The sequence below is a fragment of the Pleurodeles waltl genome, chromosome 4_1 (genome assembly GCF_031143425.1).
Source record: "Pleurodeles waltl isolate 20211129_DDA chromosome 4_1, aPleWal1.hap1.20221129, whole genome shotgun sequence".
Lineage (NCBI taxonomy): Eukaryota > Metazoa > Chordata > Amphibia > Caudata > Salamandridae > Pleurodeles > Pleurodeles waltl.
In genome coordinates this window covers 208,040,431-208,066,721 of record NC_090442.1, presented here as the reverse complement: position 1 = coordinate 208,066,721, position 26,291 = coordinate 208,040,431, and the positions used below count along the sequence as shown (strand labels likewise).

General features: G+C 45.2%; 1 protein-coding gene across 1 annotated transcript in view; it reads right to left on the bottom strand.

The window, feature by feature from the left end:
* LOC138287581 (sodium- and chloride-dependent betaine transporter-like) overlaps nucleotides 1-26,291 on the bottom strand; it is a 515,340-nt gene that overhangs the window by 86,242 nt on the left and 402,807 nt on the right. The window contains exon 8 of the mRNA XM_069228140.1: nucleotides 19,881-19,984. Coding sequence (XP_069084241.1) covers nucleotides 19,881-19,984 — 104 coding nt within the window. The remainder of the gene's footprint in view (nucleotides 1-19,880; nucleotides 19,985-26,291) is intronic.

Sequence of the window (26,291 nt, the reverse complement as noted above, 5' to 3'; positions counted from 1 at the left end):
GTTCATTCCAACCTGTCTGTAAACCCCTGTTTACGCATGGGTCATAATTATGAGTTTTAATTTAGTTAAGACATCCGATAATTATTGGATGCATTAAATAACTTATCCTTCATTAAATTTAATCAGGTCAAACCTGCCGAAATTTCACAGGGGGAAGTGTACGGTATTTACTGTACAATACAGATTATGATACATTAAACACCAAAATCTGCATGTTATTCCCCACAAATTCATAATAGGAGTTATGTATCGCACACGATAAATAATATTCCCTGAGGCATTGTTATTTATCATGTGTGATAAATAACACCTAATCTAAATATGCCCTTGCTGCGTTGTGCTGCATCAAATAATGATAAATCTGGCCCAAAGTGTGTGTGGGGCAAAACTAAGGGTGTCTTGCAGATACAAGTCTGTTTAGTGCCCTAACCCGACCTACCTCTATTTGACATGCTTTCCTCAGCTTCAATGTGAGGATGAATTTCCTTATACTAGTATCAGCATGTTACAGCAGCTTCAGTTTCACCATCCTACCCATCTGCCTGTGAGCAGGGTGGTTTCGTACTTTCTTTTGTGGGAATGGAAGAAACCCAAAAAGGCAATGTTGCTTAGGTTTCTAATTAAGCTCTACCTGCTGGCTAAGGGTGTACTGGGCATCCCTTCATTTGTAAGTCTGTATCCTATTGTGATTATTCTGGCAGCTCTTCCAATCGAAAGAGGAGTACAGAAAGCCCTCAGGAACAGTTATTTTGGCTTGAATCTGGCAAATAGGACAGGAATTTATGTTGTTCATGTATCTCAATCTCTGGTCAAAGATATTCAGGTGGTAGCAGCCACTGTTCAGCACTGAGAGGATTGGGATAACATGCCATCAAAATCTTGTTTTGTTGTGATGTCAATGGTGATCTGCTCAAGGCCTCTGCCTTTGCCATACTGTCAAATGAGGTTGCCAGGTAGCAGCTTTTTCTCGAGATACATTTTTGTGGACTCAGTTATTTGGAGATCATCAGGAGTAACTACTTTGGCATACCTTCAAGAACTAGAAGCATACATAGCTTTTCTAGTGTTGACTCTCAACTTGGGGGACCACTGGTTGTCATCTTGTGGTTTCTGATGTGACCACTTTTGGGGCAGTTCTCTTATCCTTTTGCATTCCTTATGAACCCCTAGGCTCATCTGCACATGGGTTTTCTGGTTTACCATCTCTTTCATTTGCTTCAGAATGCCCAGTGTTTCGACTGTCTGGCGGTGGGGACGAATGGCATGATAAAAGCTGCAAGAGTGAGCTGAAGGGGCAGGAAGTTGCTGTAAATGGATTAAAGAGGCCAGAGATGGCTTTAGGATTAGGATGTCTCAGTATTCTGTGCTTGCACATTTCAATGCAGCAGCTGTGTGTTTCAGAGAAGAGTTTTGGGCACCGGCACATTTTTATGTACATATTAACCATTGGCTTCAGGAGCTCCTCTGCTTTGCTCCTCATTTGCAGGACCCGATTCTCCCAAAATCATTTGTGAACAAGTAGCCAGGGAGGTGTGTGATATATTTGGTCTCACTGGACTTCCAAAATCGGTTGTTGGGTGGAACGTAACCTACAGGCGTTGGAAGCCACTCATTTTTTGGAATGGACAGTGCTGTGCCAGATAGGCTTATCTTCCTTTCCACCTAATTTCTTCTGATTCTCTCAATGGCCCTCTCAAAGTTCTTGGTGGGTTTGGAGGAGATTCAGGGTACCACAGGGAGACCTTTCGGCACTAACAATGCCTTCATGTCCAGTTCCCTCTCGTAGTTCATCAAGAAAAAAGGGCTTAGGAGTAAATCCTTGACTTCTCCTGGGCCCAATCTTTTGCTCTGTGCTCACTGCCATGATTTCCAAACTCTTTGTTGGTTTGGCTTCACCACAAGAGGAAGGTGTCATTTTCATGGTCCCCATCTGATCGCACATGGGGTCATAGCCCCTTTTGACATGAATGGCTTTGGCTCCAAAGTTACCCCTCGATCCTTACCTGACTTGGAGTTCGCATCTCACTTTTACAGACATCTCCATTCTGTCTACAAGGTGGTTAAGATTTGGGGAACTCAGTGGTTGATTCCTCCCATACAAGAGTCTTACCAAGGTTTAATCCTGAAGTCATTTCCTTGTTCAATCAGGACAATGAGCATACCCTCCTCTTCTTTTTTTCCTGCCTCTTCTTGCCAGAAGGGGTAAGGCCCTGCATCTCATCCATGTGACCAGTGAAGAGAAAGTATATCTTTTCTGTGTTTTTTGAGCTATTGGTTTTCCACTAGGTCTGTCTCCCAGCAGTGGTGTACTTCTACGTCTTCACTGATCAACTGCATCAAGTATTTTGTCTCTAATGCCTATAACTCTCATAAGCCTTATCTACCTGTTGCTGTGCAGGGGTGGCCCACTTGTGGGATGAATGTCTTATTTGTCAATGATGGTGAGTCTCTTCCCAAGATATCTATTGAACTGCTAGCTGGGGGGCTCCCTACATCTTTCTCTCCCACTGTAGGTTAGAAGTGGGAGTTTGGAGATTCCTGGACTTTGGGGCCAGAGTGGGTGTGGCTGACCTCCATGACTGAGCTGCCATCTCTAAGTCTTTATTTAAGTAGATGTATTGTGTTACTTCTGAAGTTTGTGTCTGCTGTTGTCTACTGGCTTGTGTCTTCACTGGTAAGCCTCACTATTCTGATTAAACCTTAGCCGTCTCAGTACTTATGTCTCACCCTCCTTTCCCAATGTTTCCACCTCAATTGCCAGTGCTTGGTGATGACAGGACATGGTACACATGCCCTCCCTCAGTATGGCTTCAAGAAGAGGTGAGAGGACACAAGCAGAGATACTTTCTGGATTTTTGCTAGTTACCATAATGCCTTGGGAGGTGGCCACCCCTTAATTAATAATACTGGGACACAGAGGTTCAAACTCAGTAATGAAGATTACAAGTAAGAAATCAAAGTGATGCCATGACAATAATCACTCCCATTGTTCTTTGTATCTTGATGTGTTCCGGCTTATGAGCTTGGTGGCACAGGCACATATACGTTGACAGAAGGGGATTGACAGTTTGCTTAAAGTATAGGTGTAATACCATTGTGGTAGAGGGTTAGGGCAGTAACCACTTCTTAGATTGTATGGTATTTATTGTTCGGCTTTGTATTTTGTTAATATCTGAGCAATGTGTCTGAACAGAATGAAATCCGAAGGGAGTAGACATAACATGTTTCACTGACTTACAGAAAAGAGGCATATAAACACAAGTAATTAAGAAAGCAAAATAAACAAGCTTCCTATAATAACATTTTATCATCATCAAATGTTGAAAACAAATGTCCACCTAGAAACTGTGAAATGTCTTCGACATAGGGCCATCAGGTGTAAGTCCATGCAAGACTTCTGATGAACAGGTAACAAGGTGACCCCGTGCTGGAAAATGGCCCTTACTGCAGGGTCATCCCCAACCTTCTGCCTTCCTCCCACTATTGTTTCTAACATTGTTTTTGCTGGCTCTAGGACTCTGTGAACTTTACCACTGCTGACCAGTGCTAAAGTTCTTGTGTTCACTAGTCCCCAGTTGGCATATTTAATTTATTTTTAAGTCCCTAGTAAAATGCACTACATGTGCCCACGGCCTGGAAATTAAATGCTACTTGTGGGTCTAGGTCTAGGAAGTTGGGTCTGAAGCCCTGATTGTGCTATCCACTTAAGTAGCCCTTTAACCGTCTCTCAGGCCTTCCAATGCAAAGCCCATGTGTGCAGTTTTAAACGGCCATGTTGACCTGGATAAATAACCCTTTTTACAGGCCCAAACCTTCTATATATAGGTTTACCCTTAAATTAGGCCCTGGACAACCCAGAGGGAATGATGCAATCTATTTAAAAGGCAGGGCATGTACATTTACGTTTTACATGTCCTGGTAGTGAAAAACTCCCAAAGTCATTTTACAGCAAGGCCTATCTCTCCCATAAAATCAAATCAATGTTTATGAAGCACAGCTACTCACCCGTAAGGGTCTCAAGGCACTGAGGGGGTTTGTCCTCTGAGCTTTAGTTGAAGAGCCAGGTTTTAAGGTCTTTCCTGAACTGATGCAATGATGGTGACTACCTGAGGTGCAGGAGCAGGGTGTTTCAGCTCTTTGCCGGGAGGAAGGCAAAAGATATTCTTCCAGCTGAGGTCTTCCGTATGTGGGGTACGGTGGCTAGTGCTTGTTGAGTGGAGCGGAGAGGTCTAGTGGAGGAGTAGAAGGAGATGCAGTGGTTGAGGTAGGTGGATCCTAGGTCATAGAGGGCTTGTATGCATTTACAAGGAGTCTGAAGTTAATCCTTTTCTCGATAGGAAGCCAGTGGAGGTCTCTTAGGTGATTGGAGATGTGTTTGTGGTGAGGAATATCCAGGATGAATCATAAGGAGGCATTTTGGATGTGCTGTAGTTTCTTCAGGTTCTTCTGGGTGGTGCCGGCATATAGGGCATTGCCATAGTCGAGTCTGCTGGTAACCAGGGTGTGGTCACGGTTCTGCCGCATTCCTTTGGGATCCATTTGTAGATCTTGCTGAGCAGTCAGAGAGTGTGAAAACAGGAGGATGCGACTGAGTTGACTTGACAGGTCCAGGATGAATCCGAGGTTGCATGCATGGTCTGTAGGGGTGGTGGGGGTGCTGAGGGTGGATGGCCACCAGAAGTCATTCCAGGCTGATGTGGAGGATCCCAGGATGAGGATCTCGGTCTTGTCAGAGTTTAGCTTGAGGCAGCTATCCTTCATCCAGGCGGTGACAGCTTCCATCCCGTTGTGGAAATTCTTCTTGGCAGTTGTGGAGTTTTCGTTCAAAGAGATGATCAACAGGGTGTCGTTGGTGTAGGAAACAATGTTAATCCCGTGGTTCCTGATAATGGATGCGAGCGAGGCCATGTAGATGATGAAGAATGTAAGGTTCAGGGAGGAGCCCTGTGGAATTCCACTACTGATCTCCGTAAGTTCTGACAGGTAAGGTGGGAGTCTAACTCTCTAGGTTCTGCCAGACAGGAAGTAATGTATCCATTGTAGATCCTTTTCAGCAGATGCTGGCTGCGTGGAGTCTGGAGCAGGTGAGGTGTGAAACCGTGTCAAAGGCGGCCGATAGGTCCAGTAGTATGAAGGCTGCTGTATGGCCATGGTCGAGGAGTGAGCGGATGTCATCTGTGGCATCGAGGAAGGACATCTCCCTGCTGTGGTTGCTCCTGAAACCTGAGTGGGAGATGTCCAGGATGTTGTTGTCCTCTATGTGCTTACAGAGCTGAGTGTTGATTGCCTTTTCCGATGAGCTCGGCTGGGAAAGGCAGCAGAGAGATGGAGCAATAATTCTTGAGGTCCAGAGGGTTGGCCGTGGGTTTTTTCAGGAGAGGGTGGATCTTGATGTGCTTCCAGTCATCTGGGAAGTTGGCTGTATCTATGGAGCAGTTGGTGTGGTGGAGTTCGGGTGTGATGGAGGTGTTGGCTTTGTTGAAAATGTGGTGAGGACAGGGGTACGTACGGGCTCTGGAGTGGATGCTGCTCATGATGGTGCATGTCTCGTCCGTGGAGAGGGTGGTCCAGCGGTGCAGCATCTATGATGGCTCGGGGGTTGAGCTGGAGGATTGTAGGAGGGCTCGGAGGGTTTTGGGGTCCGAAGCTGTCATATATGTCTTTGATTTACCAGTGGAAGAAGGTGGCTAGTCTGTCGCAGAGGCCTTGATATGGAGGGATGTTTGCTGTTTCCAATTGGTGTTTGGCAAACTCCTTGACCACGGGAAAGAGCTATTTTGTGTTGTGAGCGGTGGAACTGATATGTCCTGCAGGGCAGCTTTCCTGGTGACTCTGATGAGGTGGTGGTGCATTTTGGTGCAGCTCTGAGGGCCTCAAAATCTTCTGGGGACTTGCTGTTTCTCCATTCTTTCTCTAGCCGACTGCATGTGCCCCTGGAGTCCCGGAGTGCGGGGGAGAACCAGTTGACCTTCTTGAGGTGGTGTTTGGCTAAGGTCTTATCGAGAGATGCTAGGGTGTTGGTGCTTTCAGAGATCCATTAGTGGAATTTCCTTGCTGAGATGTTACCGTCTGCGGTGAGGGACGGGGAAGACTTGCTTAGGGTGTTGGTTAGCTGTCCCTCAGTGATCTGGTTCCATTTTCTGCTTGGGGCTTAGAGTGTGCAGAGGTGGATGGTCGGTGAGGTGATAGTGAAATGGATGCAGTGGTGGTCAGTCCAGTGAAGCGTGGCGGTATTTTAGATGGTGATGTTATTGCAGGTGGAAAATATGGTGTTGAGTGTGTGTCCAGCGATGTATGTTGACAAGGTGACCAGTTGCTTTACTCCTATTGTGGCGAGGTTATTGAGCAGGGAAGCAGTGTTGGTATTGTTGCCGTTCTCAATGTGGTAGTTGAGGTCACTAAGGAGAAAGTAGTTTAAGGAGGCGAGAGCGTGAGGAGAGATGATGTCGACAATGGGGTCTCTGAAGGCTGGGCAGGGGTGGGTGGTCTGTAGATGAGGGTGCCACTGAAGGTAGACTTGGGGGTGGCGTGAATCTGGAAATGGATGTGCTCCATGGGAGGGGAGTGTTCTTCCACGTTAGTTGTCAGACGAAGGCTGGATTTGTGTACAATGGCCAGGCCACCATCTGGGTGAGACGGCCGGTCTTTGCAGAGCAGTTTGTAGTCACTGGGGTTGGTGATGGCGATGTCCGGTGCAGACGTTGGGTTTGTCCATGTCTCGGTGAGAAAGGCGATGTCCAGGTGGGTGGCGTCTAGAAGGTCCCAGAGTTCTACGGCGTGTTTGTGGATGGATCGAACATTGAGGAGGATGCAGCTAAGGTGCTACAGGTTGGTGTTCGGTGGCTAAGTGGTGGGAGGGTCCGGAGCTTGGTGTAGGGTGAGGGTGTGGTGGCTGTAAAGGCAGGAGAACAGTCCATGGGTGTTTCTGGGTGATGCAAAATGGCAGGCGGCGGATGTCCAGTGTTCAGCACGTGGAGGGTGTCTGAGTTGTAGTGATGGTGGGTGGGAGGACCAGGATTTGTGGCGCTGGGTGTGGTCCAGGTACGGACCAGTGAAGACGGGCTTGCCTTTGGCGCACCAGCGGCACTACCGCTGCACATGACCGCACAGCAGGTACCACAAAGAAGGGGAGGGAGGTGGAGGGTCTGGTCAGCTGGGAGGGGGGAAGGCGGGAAAGCCCTTCGTGGGAGGGATGGGGTGGGGTCACAGGGGCAGTAGCAGCAGGGAACGGAGCGTAAGGGAGAGTGAAAGGCTGAAAGGGCAGAGAAAAAGAAAAGAATGAAAAGAAAGGAAAAATAAATAAAGATGAAAGCAAAAAATAGCAACACAGCAGATACTTACTCTTAGGTGGCCACTAGGCCACCAGGGATGAGGCACAGGCAGGAGCCTGCTGATGGAGTTAGGCAGGCTCTCAGTTCAATAGCAGCAGAGGCAGCAGCAGCAGCAAACAGGTGACGCTGCACAGAGGAGGGTGAACAGACGCTGATCAGGAGGCCAGAGGAGTCCATTAGGAAAACATTGAGATTATCTTATTATATCTTATAAGTGTAATTCACAGTCTGGAAGAGATAAACCTTTCGGGTTTGGTGTCTCTGGAATCACAAGTTTAAACCACAACTTATGGCGAATTTGGATTTTAAATTGCAATTCTGAATGGGCCACTTTTAGAAAGTTGGCATTGTCTTACTTTAGCCATTTGGTTCCTGCTGCGTATCTCTGATCACTTGTCTGGTGTGGGTGACAGCTGGGCTTTTTGTATTCTCCCCAGACAGACACACCCATTGGGAGCTTATGTGTATCTTCATGGGCCTTGAAAATCCATCCTGGCTGGATGGGAGGGAGGAGCTGGCCACAGCTTCAATTAAATCTGAATAGGCTGAGTCCTGTCCCCACACAAAGGGCTGCATAACCCCCTGTGGTGAGTCCGGAGCCAGGGCAGGAAGAGGTGGATCTCTGTGCACTTTAAAGGCTTGTCTTTGAGGTCTCCCCCACAAGTGGAGATAAGTACTGGGCCTCTGATACCACGGAGGAGGACTGCTGTGCTGTTGAATGACTGCCACTCTGCTGGATTGCTCCTCTGCTGGACTCCTGGCTTGCTGTGCAGTTCTGCTGCCTGCTGTTTCCCTGCCATGGTGAGAAGAACTGGACCTGCATCACTGGAATCCAGAATGACTCCAAGGGCTAGTCGGCTAGCCTTCTGATCCGAAGTCTCAGGGGGATAGCAGTCTTCCAATTACCCTACTCCTGCTCCTGGACTCTGTCATCTGTAAGTCTGTTTTGTCAAGTGAATGCCAACCCAGTCCTGGACCCTTGAAAGTGGACCTAAGGTGCTTGCCTCAGGGGAACTGACACACCCTCTGCTGCATGGGCATAACTGATGAGGCTCTGTCGTTGCGTGGGCAGAACAATGCATCGCCGTTGTTGTGTGGAACAGAACCAACGCATCACCTTTGGAACTGACACTGCAGCACTCATGCCCATTGATGACATCCTCAATGGCAACGCTGACACTCTGCATTCAGCCTTGATGCTGATGCAGCCAGAACCCGCACCCAAACTCGACCATCTCTCGCCACCGACGCATTGCCATTGCTGCATGGGGCACATTGTCGCATCTCCTCAACTGTGTGGGGAAAGACACTGCATCTCCTAAATGGCATGGTTTGTGAGCAACACAATGCTCTATAACCAGGATTCAAGGTTTTTTTGTTCAGCGTGCCCAACTTGGTCCCTGTGGTGGGCCTACAATCCGCAGCAGTCAGCCTGACCATCAGACTTTGTCCTTTTCCAGCGCGACCCAGCTACAGTGTAATCTTCAAAAATGAATAACTCAATTTGTACTGATTTGATTTTTGTAGTTTCTGTCTTGCTGTATTTATTAAATAATACTCTATTGTGTGGATTCGTTTTCTGTGGTGTTTTCACTCTTTCATCATTGAAGTGCTGAACAAATACTTCACACACTGCCTCTGTGTTAAGCCTGACCGATCTGTGCCAAGCTATCATAAGGTGAGCAAAGGTTAATGTAGGGTTTGCCTGACACTTACCCCGACTAGGATTTTGGCTGCTGTTTGACTAAGGTTTGCACACTTGTCAACCAACAACCCAATTTCTAACACCCCCATCTTAGTTCACCCACTAATTCTCCTATGAGTATACCTGTATCAGTTGGTACCATAAAGAAGAGGAATGAGACACTTAGGAATGATGTAGAGGATGTTTTAGAACTGATTGATAGGGGACTATCATGGAGCTGATTCAGATAAATAAATCTTAAAATTACTAGGCACCAAGGACTTTAAATGTTCTTCAACTAAGTGTTTAAACATGTGAATTTTTCAACTTATAATAGAAGTAAAACTGGTAAGGCTAAACCGTGCCTAAAGGGAAACTAACTTAGTGTCTACAAAGTGTTCTTCATACACTACAGGCAAATGTGATGAGAGTATTTGATGTGGTAGGAGAGGTTGGGCAATAGCAATTTATTTTTAACAGATGACAGAAATTACCATTAGATCAGAGGACACAGGAACCATAAAGATCTCAAGGAATACCACATTCCTTTTGGATGGCTACACTGGCGCCAAATTTATAGTTATCTGAGTTTTTGAGAAACAGTTTTCTCCTGAAATGGCTCATGCATTTATGGCGTAGCATCTTCCAAGGAAAACAAAACTCAGCGGCAGGCCCATCCATTTCATCAAGCCATAGTGCTATTTTCAACGTTATGTGATTTCTGAAACAGACTCCAAACCAAGGGTTCTATTTTTTAAATTAACCTAATAAACTAATAACCCCCAAATATTTAGAGTTCCCTCCCAGTGCATGGTGGACATTTCTGAACATTTTTTGTTGTACATTGGATGTGATGGCCATGGATAGAAAGAGCGCCAGTGGGAGTGGCAATGGAAATATCAAACTAAGGGACATATTTGCAAGCCCCTTCCACCACCTTAGCGCCGCATAACGTAATTTAATTTACACTAAGGCGGCGCTAAGTTGGCTTTTCTACCACTCCATATTTACAAAGTGGCACAATGCATGCATTGTGCCACTTTGTAAACCCTTGCACCACATTATGCCTGCATCACCCATAACATATGCATGAGGGGGTGTTCCAGCGCAGGGAGGCCCGAAAAAATGGTGCAGTGAAAGTTACAACATTTGTTCTGTCATTTCTAATGCCTGCTCTGAACAGGTGTTACAAAGATGCACCCATTATATTCAACAGGCCTCCCTTTGCTTTGCTGCACTAGCGTCAACATTTTTGACACTATGGCAGCAAAGAGCCACAATAGAGTAAAACATGTGGATTCTATTGTTCTAAAGACTGCCATGGTGCGCCGTATTTATAATACAGCACAACCATGGTGTTGTTAGGTGCCAGTTGGGGGTGCGCAAGAAAAGGGGCACATCATCTATGATGCGTCACTTTCTTGTAAATATGCCCCAAAACTGGGCGGACATCTCTTTCATTCTGAACTGTAACTTTCAAATTTAGACACTGGCAAATGAGTTGTGACACATTCCATCTCTTAGTTTTCTGCAACAAAGAAAAGACAAAAAAGGGTACAGACATCATAATTTTCTAAGAAAACTTTAATCCACGTTGTAGGAAGCTGGATCTGTATATACTATATCAAAAATAAATATAATGTTCATACACTCTAGGGGTTCCTAGTAGATAATACTAATGTCCTCTTTTGTGGTAGTGTGGTCGAGCAGTTAGGCTTATCAGAGGGTAGGGCAAAGCATTTGTTGTACACACGTAGGCAATAATTGAATCACACACTCAGTGACTAACTCCAGGCCAATTGTTTTCATATAGCAAAAATATATTTTGTTGCTTTATTTCTAGAACCACAAGATTCAAGTTGCAGGTAAGTACATTTGAAAGTAAGTATCCCACATATGTATCAATAACACTTTGTTTCAATTTGGCTAGTTAAATGGTTTTCTAGAAAATAGCAAATATCTGTTTTAAAACTGCAATTTTCTGAGATAGTTCTAGGGGGAGAAGAAAAGTTAGCACAGTTTCAAGGTAAGTCCAAAATTATAGTTCTAGTCTCCGGGAGTTAGGGTGTCTACAGGTGGGGGATCAAGTTAACCCCAAACTCCCACCACCAACAACACGGGATCGGCCGGATGCAGAGGTCAAAGTTGAGGTTTATTTAACATGGGCTCCTATGGAGACAGGGGGCCCTTGGAATCAGGCCTGCTTGCAGGTAAGTACCTGCGTCTTCAGAGGGAAGACCTGGGGGGCTTGGAGGAGCACTAGGGGGGCCACAGGTCAGCACCAAACATACACCCTCAGCGGCACAGGGGCGGCCGGGTGCAGGGTGCAAACACAGCATCGGGCTCCCAGTGCTTTCCCATACGGGGACCGCGGGGTCACAAAGATGCTGCAGGTGAAGTCCAGGTGGTCGGTTCCGGGAAACCAAAGCTGGACAAGGAAAAGGGATGCCTGCTGGACGTTACTGCACTGAAGGCCAGATTCCCCAAGGCCAGGGGGCTGCGGGTGCAGGGGTACCTTTTGGTGTCGGGAATCTTCGTCTGGTTCTGTCGCGTTCAGGAGGGTCCTCTGGATTTATGCTGCAGGCGTCATCGTGTTGGCCAACACAGGGTGGACACTAGGTCAGAATAGCCTGGGGACCAGCTCTAGTTGGTTGGGCCACCTAGACAAGGGCCATGGGTGAGGGGTGCAGAGTGGGCAGAACTTGCGTGTCTGGGGCAGTTCTGGAGTCCTTTGCTGGTGTTTCCTTCTGGACAGGTCCACTGACCATGGGAGTTCTTGGTCCTCTGGGGTGCAAGCAGTCCTCATGATGCTTTTAAGAGGTCGCTGGTCCTACAGGATGTGTCGCGTTTTGGTTGCAGGGCTTCAGAAGCTGGAGACAGGCCTGTAGGGCTGGGACCAAGTAAGTTGGTGTCTTCAGTCTTCTCTGCACCTTAGGGGTGGTCCGAGCTGAAGTGGTCATTCCTCCTTGTTCTCCCTAATTTTCCCGCCAGACTTGCTGCCAAAAGTGGGGCTTTGTCAGGTGGCAGACAACTCCACTAGCTGGAGTGTGCTGCAGTACTGTAACAAGAGGCCTGAGCCTTTGAGGCTCACCCCCTGGTGTTACAGTTCCTGCAGGGGAGAGATGTGAAGCACCTCCACCCAGTGCAGGCTTGGTTCTGGACATAGAGAGCACAAGGGCTCCCACCCCATGTGTTCAGAAACCTGTCTGGAAGTGGCAGGCTGGCACAGACTGGTCAGTTCTGCACTAGACGTTTGGCTAAAATACAGGGGGCATCTCTAAGATGCCCTCTTGGTGTAATTTTCAATAAATCCAACACTGGCATCAGTGTGGGGTTATTGTGCTTAGACGTTTGATACCAAACTTCCCAGCCTTCAGTGGAGCACTTGGGGACCTTCCCTGGCCATGGGTTCCTTGATACCATGGGTACCTTTTTACAAGGGACTTAACGGTGTGCCAGGGGTGTGTCAACTGTGGAAGCAATGGTACATTTTTTAGGGAAATGAACACTGGTGCTGGGGACTGGTTAGCAGGATCCCAGCACACTCTCAGTCAAGTCAGCATCAATATCAGGCCAAAAGTGTGAAGTAACCATGCCAAAAAGGGCACTTTCCTACACACGTCCTTGAAGTGTAGACGTCAACCAGATAGTACAACTGAATATACTAAAGGCTCATTAGCTGGTGTCCTGGATTATACTTATGATTCTTATGTTAATTATTTCAATGAATGGACCATCAGACCAATATGGACAGTGACATTATTTTTGATTTCCCTCTGTATTGATCAATGTAAGTAACTGTAGCCTAGGTTTGCAGACTGTGGTAGTGGAAAGAGATAATTATTTGATTTACGTATTTATTTAAACTTATATGGAGCGGTCCCTGTCATTGTTGATGACAGAGTGCTTTACATTGAAAAACACATATAAACATATTTGAAAAAATATTTGCAGGTCAACCAATAAAACTAATAAAAGTATAACTCAATGCAGAGCAAGTAAACATAGAGTGGCTTTTAATTAACCAACCTTAAAGGAAGGTAACAGAATAGTGGCAACAGAGGATAAGGAGGAGATTGTCATCTCCAGCTTTTCGCAATGTTTCTTAATATGACTACCATCAAGAAAATGTTAATAATCACAGACTTTTGTTTGGGCAAGGGTGCTCTTAAGTCGGGAGAATGCTTTTGCTCATTGAGTATACCATCTAGTAATAACTCTTTTATGTCTTTCGTGAAGGCACTGGTGGAGGTTGGTATTCTGCATTGGAGTTGGCATTCCCGATTCTTTGTTGAGGGTTGTTTGGTTCTTGAATTCTGGAATTTGTAAAGTGATTATTCATAGATCCTAGAATTTCGTTTTTTTCCTAAGTCTTGTGATTTCTGTGCTGTGTATAATGACAAGTTATGATGAAGACCTTCTTGTGTGAAACAAGCAGTTCTAATAATGCATCAAAGACCATAAAATGATCAGATAGCTAGGAGGACCATTTTATTAATTAGAAACTTTCTATATCAGTAGTGGTAATATGATAAAGACCATAAAATAGAAAATATGAAGGATCATTGTAATACTGAAATACATTCTATATGAGTGACTTATATAAACAATTTAGAGTCTTATGCTATAAACAGTAGTTTGTGTTACGATATTGTACTGAGCTGCTGCAATCAGTAAAGATAAATGTTAAGCATAAACCTCATCTCTGTGTCCTTTAATCTGAACTGTACATTTCACTATCTAGGAAAGTTTGCATTTGGATTTTCCTTGAAAGCAAATGTAGGTTTTCATCTAATCTGTAGAGGGTATAGTGCAGTGATCAGGGGCATAGTTTAGCCAATATTGTTGGGGGTGTGAGTCGAAGATTTCCCAACAAGCTTTATGGCATACCCAAATCCGAAGAATACGGGGTGTGCATGTGACAGTAGCGTAACAAAACCTGAGCCCCCCCCCCCATGCAAAGTACATCGGGGGGGGGGGGGAGGATTTGACCCAGTCAGGAGCTCTCAGGTAGGGGCCCCAGTTTACTGTCTTGAGGGGGCCCTATGAAGCTCAGGGCCCCCCCGTGCACTCTGGGGCATGTGGGGGCTATTGTTACACCGGTGATGTGACAGGAATCAGTGTTGGAGGTGTGGAGGCCGTCCTGATTCTGGTTCAGATAGCTATTTTTAGCTTAAGTCAAGCCAGCCCCAGTGAATCTATGTACAGTGGAGAGTGACATGCAGCAGCACACACATATTCTGTGTGTGGAGAAGCAGCCTGCAGGGAGCAGAGACGTCCATGTTTACCTATAGGTCATGACAAGGCTGCACAACCCCAGCTTCATGGGCAATCACAGTTCTGTTTATCAGGTATGTTCCTAGGCTATAAGCAAGTATAAGGGGTGAATCCGAGAGTCCAACTGAATTCTCACAGTTCCTCTGGGCAGGACAAAGACACACAATGTCAAGTCATACGTTGCAAGAGACAAATAGATCTGAATCTATTTTGTATTTTAGCACGCCTGCTGCGTTTCTGACCGCTCTAAATGAGAGATGTCATTATTGTCCTGTCGATGGCGTAGAGAACAGTAAACCAGACTCGACCTTCGAAGGATGGAATGTCTTCGAAATTGTGACCTGCAGATCACTGCATGTTTGTTGAGCAAGAGTGCAGCTGGTTGAACAAAGCTTACACTTAGGTTAATATCACCCAACAGAAGTAATGTTAACAAAGTTGTAATGACAAAACATTATGTTATCTTAAATATTACATGCAATTGTTTGCAGATATCATAAAACATCCTGAGCTGCTTTACTACTTTTGTAACTTGTCTACTGTAGTTTGCACAAGGATCCCTGCAACAGCTGCATTAATCTAGTGAACTATTATACCTAGTATAAATCTGTAATATGCATGTTGCATTCAATACTCTGCAGTAGACAGAATAACCATATTTATTCTTTGTACCCATGGATCTCACTATTCAGTGCATCAAACGATTGAGCATTCTTACCGCTATTATAAGCTGAAACGTCTGGCTACATGTAGGTATCAGCAATAGGATCTTATACCCACTGAGATGTCTAAAAATAGCGTTTGTTATTCATTGAGCAAGGCAAACAGAGCAGCACAGGAAAAGGGGTCCCAAGGTAGACTGTAAAACAGAGGGCAACTGGAGAAAAGGTGAGAACTAAGGAAAGGAACTTCAGTTCAGCCATCCATGCTACCTTCAACAGAATGTTAGATAAGAACTAGTCCATAGAATGTCATCCTCCTGCTCAAACATATAAGCAACAGACGCTTATGAAAGGAGTAAGCCTACTCTTAATACCATGACAGTGTGAGCAGTCTCCCCTCCTTCCCCAGAGTGTAGATGTCAGTTGAAATTCACTAAGGGACGACATGCAAATGGAGAAGGCAGGTGGGGCGAAGAACCTGGCACAGTCAGTAGAAACATGCTTATGAGTTACACACTAATAATTACCTTTTATGTACTGCAATACAAACCAACTTTTTGGCACTTATGCCTTATTTTGATTTCCACGTATTATGTTGCATGCACACTGGTAACTGGAATCACCAACTCTGTTCAGTACCCTCCACTAAAATGCAGGATTATGCACTATGTTCCCCAGAATTGGAAATAACGCACAGACCCAGGATTATCTGGTCCTATTCTTTGTGTGTTTTCCCTATTCCATAGAAAATAATGAGCCCACATCTGCATCCCTTAACCACCAGTTTCAAGCAGGTGATAAATGGATGGTTTGTTTTGCCTCTTGGTGGAGGCAGCAGATAGTATGGGGAGAGTGGAAGGCAATAAGTGTAAGAGAGAGCCGGCGAAGCATTCTGTGCTACCTCTTGCTGCAGTAAGAGGGCAAGGTGCTGCCATTGCACACAGCCTCAATAACTCCTCTCTCAGCCTCAGATTCAGTTTCTCAGGACTTGAGATTAATGGGTCCCGTATTTGCAGGTAAAATTCCAGACTGAGACATGGAAAAGTCTGTAATTGCCCAGAGTGCTATCCCCCTGAGATATTGCCATGGAAAACTTGTATAAAGCGCCTGATTGGTGTTTGTTGCTACCCAACCCAACCAAGTCAGTAAAAAACTGCAAGGAGATAAACTTCTGTCTTGCATGTTACATGCAGCTGCTTGTATGAAGTGCTTAACTCACAGATCTATTTTAACTGGACTCTGGATATACGATGACCTCCTCCATCCCATTTATATCTCGATAATACGGAATTGAATTGGTGGAACCACTGGCGCAGGATTACCAATGGAAAATTCTGAAGTTTGTGTAACAGCCTAGGGAGAGAAACCATCTTAAAAATCGAGGACCTTCTCATAAGGGAAAGGGGAAGAAGCGACCAGGTTTTGGACTCATCTTGGGTCTTTCCCAGGCTCAACAATTTTACTCCATGACCAACCGTTGTCTTTCGAAAAATACACCCCCAGTTATTTAAGACCCTTATCCTCTACTCGAATGCCTGGTGCCCAGTATATGGGACCCGCATATCCATTGAGAGGTAGGATGTGGACTTACACAAATTTATATAAAGGCCGGACGTTTCCCCAAAGATATGTAAAATCTCAAAACGTGGCCCACTGATGTTGGGGTCTGACATGAAAATTAGTAATTTGTCCGCATATAACACGATTCTATCCGATATATCTGAGGACCAATCAAAGCCTCTAACCAGTGGATCTATTCAAACCCATTCAGCCAGGGGCTCTATCGCCATCGCAAATAATAAAGGTGAAAGTGGGCACCCTTGGCGTGTACCCCTTTGTATCTGAAAGGTCTCAGAAGTGTGCCCTGTGATTCTGATGGATGCTGTAATATTTGTATTTAGTAATCAAACATTTGAGATAAATCTGGGTCCAAAGTTCAGCCTACGTAATAAAGTGAACAGGTATGTCCAATCAACAGAGTCAAATGCTCTGTCTAGGTCCGCTGATAAAATGGCAGCTGGACCTCCGGGGAGACCGGCTAGAGCCAGTGCATTAGATGTTCTCTGTATATTATGGCATGTTGCCCGTCCAGGCATGAACCCAGTCTGGTCCGGGTGACTCAACTATAGGATGTATGGTTGTAGCCTATTTGCAAGTGCCCTTGCAAGGAGTTTGACCTTCGTGTTTAATAACGAAATCGGGCGATACGAGGAAGGGATCTGAAGTACCAAAATTTTTGAATGACGGCATTTCAATTGCAACTGCCCCATCTCCACTGCAGTGTGGATGGTGTTTACTGGTTGTTTCCCCAGTTTGGACATATAAGCCTTCAAAAATACACATGAGAAGCCACTGGGGTCAGGGGCTTTGCCTGTGTGAAGAGCGGCCACTGCAAGATCAGGTTCGCTCTCCGTCAAGGCCTCTTCATGGTTCAGATGGGTATCCACAGATAATGTACGCATAGGTAGGTCATTCACAAAATCCATGATCAATTCATGTATGAGAATCACCTGATGGTGTAGGCTGACTGTAATAATTTACTGGATTTATCTCCCCACTGGTAGATTCTACTGTGCCTGGTGCGCCAAATAAGTTTAGCTGAATCCATAAGGAGCCTGCCTAATCGTTGTTGCGCAAAGGCGAGTTGCCTATGTTCTTCTCGGCCGATCGGGCATGTCCTGCCCTCCTCAAGTGATATATTGTGTGCCACTAGAGCCTTAATGTCTTGTGTTTTACATCTCCGTTTCTCCGCACACAAGCTAATATTGACACCCCTCATCACGGGCTTAAGTGCTTCACACAGTGCAACTAAACTCGCCAAGGATCCCACATTATGGGTAAGGTACTCCGTTATTCCCTTGGTCATAGTTTGGAGATATTCAGGAATCTGCAAATCCCAGGATGACATACCCCACCAGAAGTGGGGTCTAGCTGGGCCTATGAGCAGAGTCATCAAGAGTGGAGAATGATCGCATAATCCCCTTGCCATTACCTCTATGTTTGCGGCTCTATGTGCATGTATTGTAGGAATGAAGAAATAATCAATACCAAAAAGTGAGTCATGTACTGTTGATGAGTATGTAAAGCCTGGCTGTGTGGAATGGTTGAGCCTCCACACATAAGTGAGCCACAGTGCCCCGCCAGCACAGCCAACCTTGGTCTATCAGGCCCTCAAGCTATCAAGTAGAGGCTGTCCCAAAGTAGGGGAAGAGTATACACAACACAAAGTAAGAGTCTCCCAGTATAGTGCGACAGTGACTGCTGTATAACAGGCCATCCGGTCCGTCCAGACCTGTCCTACCTGGTATGCAGGATACATTGAACTAGTATGCAAGTGCCCCTAGAACCCCTAGCAAACGCGGAATGATATACCTGATGGTACCCACATCTAATCAGGCAAGGGGCCTGAGTACCAAGGAGATGTGTTTCCTGCAACATTAAGATGTGTGTCCCAGCCTGTTTTGCATATTTCAGGACTGCTCCATACTTAATACCGTCAAGCACCCCCCGCACATTCCATAACAAGACCCAAACACCTCTGGATGCTGCATTATGGCTCCCCATGATCTATGAGTGCATGTGTATAAATGTCTGTCTGAATTATTGGAGGGCAAGCCTTGGTGTAGGATGTGAGAACTTGCCCAAGTGTAAATCAACAATAAAAACAAACAAACCTAACAAACACCTATAGTCCAAAAACTCTGAAGTACCTATCACGGCCTGCAATTTGCGGAACCCCAACCGGGGGTATCCATGATCTGCAACCTATGGACCCCTAACCCCCATAGCTAATCAGCTGCCATGCTGTGGGCACGATCCGTGCACCTCTGGCTCCTGACAACTCGATGTCCGCATAGCTAGGCACTGTGCCGGACCACCTGCATACTTTCGTGTCTCACTAGGGGCCAACAATTTGGGGATTATGAAGGATTACTGCAGGCCATAGGGAGCGTCCTCAGAAGGCGGCCACCATGTTCGGCTGCTAAGCCACCAACATGGAAGTTTTCTGTTGCCCCCGGGGCAGTCTAAAGTTCCATGACTGTTTTGGTCTTCAGCTATACAAACCTAGTTTAGGCTAAGACCGTGCATAATGTAAGCTGGCACAATTATTTTAACCATCATCTTCTGAGTTCATATTGGAGCTTTAATTTAATTTCAGCATAAGGTTCCAAATTTAAGGCATAACTCTTTTTATATTACAGACAGGGTGCAGGAATGTTTGACCCCCTTTCCAATTCTCCAGAGCAAGTGGACCTTCTGAAGTCAAGTAGGTCATTACATTCATATCTGTGGACAATGAGGAGAAACCCTGCTCCTCTCTGGACAACCTCCGCTGCCATGATTTATCCCAAACGTATTTGTATTTCGTGAAATCTCAGTAATAGCCTCCTTTCTGGATGCACATCCACCGAGAAATCCACATTATTAGGCACCCAACAACCTTTAGCTGTCACAGAAACATTTTGATGGATTTCTCAGCAGACAGGGGAAGCACTGAGAGTCATTTATGTACTCTTTTGTACTCATTATTAGGTGAGTCTGGTCTCTCAGTAGAATAATGCATCCATTGCAGAGATTTTCATTTGATCTCCATGATCAAAGGTTCACATTTTGGCCACTAGACTTTTCATCCTTTGGAGGCCAATAAAATGAGTACCTTTGAGATGGGTACCAATAAACATATTTTATATTGTAATATGGCCAAGAGTACCCCATGAGGGTCAATGTTCACTTTGTATTTACACAGATCAATCTTCTCTGCATGCAGTTCTTCCCCAGTCATTAAAAGATGATGATAATATATGCATATTGAATCTCACTTTAGGGGTAGCTCGACCCAACCAACATTTATTACCCCAATGGCATCTGTCCACCCTCCAGGACCATTAACCTAACCAGGGGAAGAGGAAGAGGTGGATGGCATACCTATAGCAGTTATTGTTGTACTTGTTGTAGCTGCCCAGAGCAGTAAGGCACCCTTGGCAGATGGCATATGAGAAAAAGATCTGGGTTCCAGCATCCATCCATACCTGAAAGAGAAAAAAAAGTTATAAGAAGTGGATTTTGATATTTGGTTGAGTGGAACTTTCTGTTGTGTGGGGTTCTGTTTCCTTCTTGAAGCACCAAAAACAGAATGGATTCAATTAATTTTTTTAGAAACATATCTGTCATTGTTGAAATTGTTACACCTCTGCTATTCGGTGAATTCACAGTATTAAAGTGCAGAGCCAGCAGCGACTAGTAAAAGGGGACCAACATTATGATAAATGATCTATATTCATGGCTAGCTGGGATACCTCAGCTGTATGTCCTACGACAGGATGGCAACTTTTCTGATGGTGTTCACGAACCAGACCAGGAGTAGCTCAATCCAATATGGCCATGAAAGAGACTTTGGAATTAAATGGAAATAAAATGTTTGTCTTCGGTCAGAACTTTTCAGCTACAAATCAGTGTTTTAAGGAGTGTTTGTTTTATTCTTATTAGTTGAATTGTAGAAAAACAAGACTACAACACCCAGAATACATTTGAGAAAGAGACGAAAGACATGGAAGTCAATGCTGGGCACATGTAGCGATTGCTGTATACCGACCTAGTGCACAGACTTGCTTAGCACACTCCTGAGGGATACCCAAACACAAAAGAATCAAACTATGTGTGTTAAAAAATAGAGAATGAAAAATACATTCTACTGTAGAAACTTCACTCTTATATCTCTAATCATGTTGATAAGTAATTCGACGCTCAGTTTCAATGTATATGAGGCATCAGTGTGCCTTTCTAGAGGGAAAAAGGAGCTGAAAACAAATTATGAAACATCAGGCAAGGAACTCAATAGGAACAGCCTCATAGACCTAGACAAATGTCTTGCTAATACAACTATACAGTCTGTTATTATGTGTCTAAAACCCAACAGAAAACCAAAACGTCTTCTAACTTTAATCACCACCCAAAGCAAACAAAACATGGGAAAAATAATGTGACACACAGCTCCTCTAAATACAAGTGTCGCAAAATGTCTCTATGTTTGCCAGTCAATAACATTTTTAAGAGTGCTAATAAAAGAACACACTTTGTGCAAGACCAGGAACAGTATGTTTGAATTTACTGGATAAATGGTACTAAACCTAGACTACAATTCTTGGAATGCATTTGGACTGCACTGGGACCAGTGCCCGTAATGACCTGGAGGGCGGTAGTCACTGTCTTCTCTCTTCCATAGAGATAAACATCACTAAGCACCACCCACATATCCACATATTCAATTCTCTAGAAGAATTCCATCACATTGGCGCCATACCTCTGCTGACACCACGCCTTAAACAATCCAGCTTCAAGTATGGCACACTGAGCCCCGCTTGTCCACACTAAAGCTGTATGAATGTGAAAGCGATATCCCGTTGAGCATTAACAAATGACTCACAGGCCACCTGGATCGAGGAGAAACCACAGCCCCCATCCTGCTTGACTTTGCAGACAGCATTCAACACAATCTCCCACAACATATTCATCAGAAAACTCCACAAGATCAGCATCCACGGACCAGCACTCAATTGGATCTTCTCCTTCCTCATGGGAAGATCCCAAAAAGTCAGACTGCCTCGCTTCACGTCGGAGTCCAAGAACTTAATTTGTGGGGTCCCTCAGCTTGATCATGTTCAACGTCTATATGACACTGTTCACCAACACCATCCAGTCTCAAGGCATCACCATCATCTCCTGCACAGACAAACCCCCAACTCATCCTGACAAGACAACCACCACCAGGACCAACTTCACAAACTGCAGGATTATGGTGGCAGAATTGATGAGAACCAACTGCTTGAAAATTTAACTCTGACAAGACTGAAGAACTGGTCTTCAGTAATAATAATTCCCCACTAGACACCACCTGGTGGCCAACAGAACTAGGACCAGCTCCCACCAACCATGCCAGAGCTCTAGGGATCATTCTGGACGAAAAGCTCAACATGAAGGCACAGGTTAATGCAGTGAGCCCCGCCTGCTTCCACATCCTGCGATTGCTATGGAAATTCTTTAAGTGTCTTCCATAAAACACAAGATGTACTGTCACACAAGCTCGCATCACAAGCAGACTAGACTACGGCAATGCACTGTACGCCGGAATCTCTAAGCAACTCCTGCACAAACTGCAGGTTATTCAGAATGCCTCAGCAAGACTCATCCTCAACCTCCCATGCCTCACTCACATCTCACCTCACCTCAGAGAGCTTCACTGGTTCGCCATTCACAAATGCAGCAAATTAAAACTTGTCACTCACACTTACAAAGCCCTGCATAACATTGGGCCAAGGTACCTACCTGAACAGCGGCATACAATACCACAATCTTGCCAGACACCTATGCTCAGCATCAGTGGCGGTTTCCCCACATGGGCGCTGGGGCTCTGCCCCCTTTATTCTGTTCTGCAAAACAGATTTTTCTTTACTGAAGAAAAAAATGTTTAAATCTACTTTATCGGTTCTGAAACAAAAGGTGTGCTTTAGGGCAGTGCTTGAAATAACTCACTGTCAGTCAAACACTGATCTAGCAGGCCTCTCCTGCACCTTTGCAGCTGTCTCAGTGAGGCTTGCATCGAATACTATTTGCCGGGCTGATAAGTTCACAGCTCTGTAGGCTGTGAGGTCATCAGCTCGGCAAAATCATTGCCTCCTGCGCTAAGCTCCACCCCCTGAAGACATGAGTGGAAAGTTTGTCCCTGGGCGTTTTTGACTGAAACCCTGCAGCTCTAGGGGCATCGTGTCCATCAGGCACTGAAGCAATGCCACCCCACCCTTTTCCTGTTTGTCACAGGGTGCCTGGATCATCAAGCCTTACTAACCCCTCCCCACCCTGTGACCAGTTGTGAGGGGGTGGGGTTAGAGGCTGAAGGCGGCAAGCTGAGCCCTGGAATCTGCGCAGTTTGCGAGTTTTGAAGACAAACTGTAGAGGTTCCTGTGTCACTGCACGTCGCTGAGAGGAGGTGCACTGAAAAAGGTCAGAGAGGTTTGTCTAATGATACTTTTCATAGCCGAGCGAGCCCAGAGATGGGAAGATAAAAGGGCAATACAGATTTATTTTGCATATCAAGCGAGCCCCAAAGCCGGAAGACTTCATCTTTTTATTTATTCCCTGGCACTGGTTATTTTCACCAGAAAAGTGTGAATATGTGGCTAGTTATCCCCACGATCTCTCTGAATACAAAGCAGCTAGTCCAGCACGGCTCAGAATTTCCAGACAGGCTCATGCGACGCCTCGTCAGGGGTAGTAAGCGCTATACAAATGTGCTGAGTATTTCCTCCTCTCCCATGGTCGTGTATGCTGGCATTTATTTGCTGTTTCCACCATTCCGCCAGTGAAATAGATTTCAATAATTAGAAAAAAACACCATCCCACAAGAGAAGGGTTATATTTGTCTGAGTGCCTCCAGAATGATCTGAAACCTTTTGACTGCTGTATCTTTATGCTTGTCTCAAAGTCAATATATGTGGGCCCGTCAAGCTTTTCTATTGCATTTTAAAAGATTAATGGCACTGCCCTGATGAAATGTTCAATGGCTGTGTGTGTGTTTTCGAATTACATGATTTGTAATTCTTTAACCAGATGCTTTAAAGAGCCAATTAGATGAACTGGGCTAAACAAGTCACATATGCGTGCAAAATGTTGTTTCCTTTGGGAATAATTTTGAAAGGGCTAGCTATATTACACTTTTTTGTCCTGTTGATCTGTCTGACCCATGGAATCAAATCATAAAAGTACCCAGCACCAAGCACGTGCAGGGAGGCCTGTACAGGACTATTCTGGTACCACTGGTGCTGACTAAAATCAACAATTTAAATAACAAAAAAAAATAGAAGAGGTCAAAGATGCTTGGTGCTGGGTACTTTTATGATTTGCGCAAACTTTACAGCCTGCATGCATCTTTAGCCTATGCTTACTCATGCTTGATAACTAATGGAAAATGTATGGCTTCATTTTACGCCCCACCATTTTCAAACCTTAGCAGCCGCCACTGCTCAGCATCTCTCTGCATACACCCCCTGCATCCACAAATGCAGAGAAAGAAGCCAATCATACTCCTACATTACATCTAAAACACAGAACGACCACCCACAACACATTAGAGGCTGCGCCTCACTTCTTGAGTTCCGCAAGAAGCTGAAGCCCTGGCTCTTCAAATAAGTCCGCGGGGACTACACGCCCACACGCCTGCTCAATCGCTTGGCTACCCTCACAAGTGATGAGTGCACGCCACAAATAGACATAATGTAAGGCAAGCACATATGTTAAGGCACTGAAATTCACAAGCAAGCTGTATTGAAAACATGAATTGTGTGTGAGAAGCTTACGATCAGACCGAATGCTATTCTCTCCCACAATGTTTGAACATGGACTTTTAAACTAACTCTGCATTGAACCAGAGGCGCCACTTCTTCTAAATCATATTTGATAGTGGAAGTGACATCACACCTTACGGTAAAGTTTTATTCATAACATCAGGTTGAAGGGTTAAGGGCGCAGCTCTCATTCCGTACCTCATGAGTTGATCTATGATGCAACAGTGACACCTGATGGCACTCAGCAGTGGTGCCTCTCTTATCCACAGAGGGATAAAAAGCTCGGTTTTGACAGGCGCTTTGCCTGTCACAGGACGAAAGTCTTTGCCCTTGAGTGTGAAAAAAGCATCAGTACCTAACCGAGATGTGAAGGTCTTCAGAGGACACGGGTTCTCCCCCCTTGGATGTGGAACACTCCACGTCAATAATCCCTCATAGCGTGGTCTAGGGAAGAGTTAAAAAGACCACGACGAGATATTCTATAGTGCATTGTTACCATACATTCATCATCCACTGTTGAGATTTATTTCCGACACAGCCAGCCAGCACTGCGTATGCACTTCTGAAACACACAATGCATGCAGCCACTTCCGAAGTTGCTGCCCTCAATGCTATTTCATCTTGGGCAGTATAAGTGGCACGGAAAGAGGACTACAGTTGCCATCTCCATACACCGAACACCAACATCAGAATCCAAAGTTATTATGCAGCTTGAAATCTCCCACTGATGTGCTGGAGCCTGTGGACGGCTCCGCTGTGCGGGGATGTTTGCAACGTGCCTGCTAATGACAGCTAGCTGCTGTTTTCATTAGCAGATGCTGACCCCTCGCCGCTCAGAGAATGGAGGCTCATGGGTCTCTCAGCAGAGCCTGCAGCAGTCTGTGTCTGGGGAATTAGCACACAGTGGCTGCGGTAATTAGTTCTGGGCTCTTTGTTGTATTTACTTCTTTCAATTAATCATGCTCGGCTCCCGAGCAGCAGGAAGATCTGCCATTTGCTGGTGCATCCATCCGAACCAATCCCATCAGTTCCCAGATTGAGCTATAACAGCAAAAGTATAAACAAAGGCACATTGATACGCTGACGCACACATCCCTGCACACAGCTTTATCTGGAAGAAATGTGCACTTTGATCACTGAGGGATTTGTTATTGAATGCATTCCCCAAGACTCAGAGCCACTTAAGAAATGCACTGCAATCATCTGAGTAACTTATTTAAAAAGCACTCCAATATAAAATGTCTTCCCCTGTTCACTTGACCTTTTTAGACTTGACTTAATATTACTTGCACTAGTTTTAGAACATGGGATACTGGGGGTTGATATGTATAATTGCACCGTAGTAGGTTGAGAGAGCCATGCGTCATACTAAGGTCTTACATTGTCCTGGAGTGACGCATATCGCAGGGCAACGCAAGCCCTTTTGCTGGGGATGCAAGTCATTTTGCTGGGATTAACTTTGCATGGCTTTGTGTGTTCAGTAAATACAAAGTAAGGCAACATAGTGCTGCCTTCAGTTACTTTGCATTGAGTAGGCGTTACATGGTTGGAGCTTGGGCATTCCCTTGTATCCACATATGTATTTTGACACCAACCCAGATTTACAAAGACTTGTAAACCGGAATGTACACCAAAATGGTGTGCCTAGCCAACAGTGACAAAATTAGGAGAAATACCTTTATTTCTCTTCATCAGTTCCCCTTTCCATTTGTGCTGCATTTTGCAGCACACATAGAAAGAGGAATATGCCTCTGTGGATTTGTTTTATGCAGGAAGGTGTCTCTTTCTGCACAAAAAACAATCCTGCTGGTAACGAATACACCCTTGCACTATTGTACAAGGGTGCCTGCGTTGGTACAAAAAAGCACACAGTGCGCCAGCAGAAGGAAAGAGCAGATATGCTCCATATCTTTGAAAATATGGAGCATTTCTGTGCTCTCCCTTCAATACAGCTTCCCCTATGTACGGTTTGTTTGGAGTATATTTTAAGGTCGGGGTT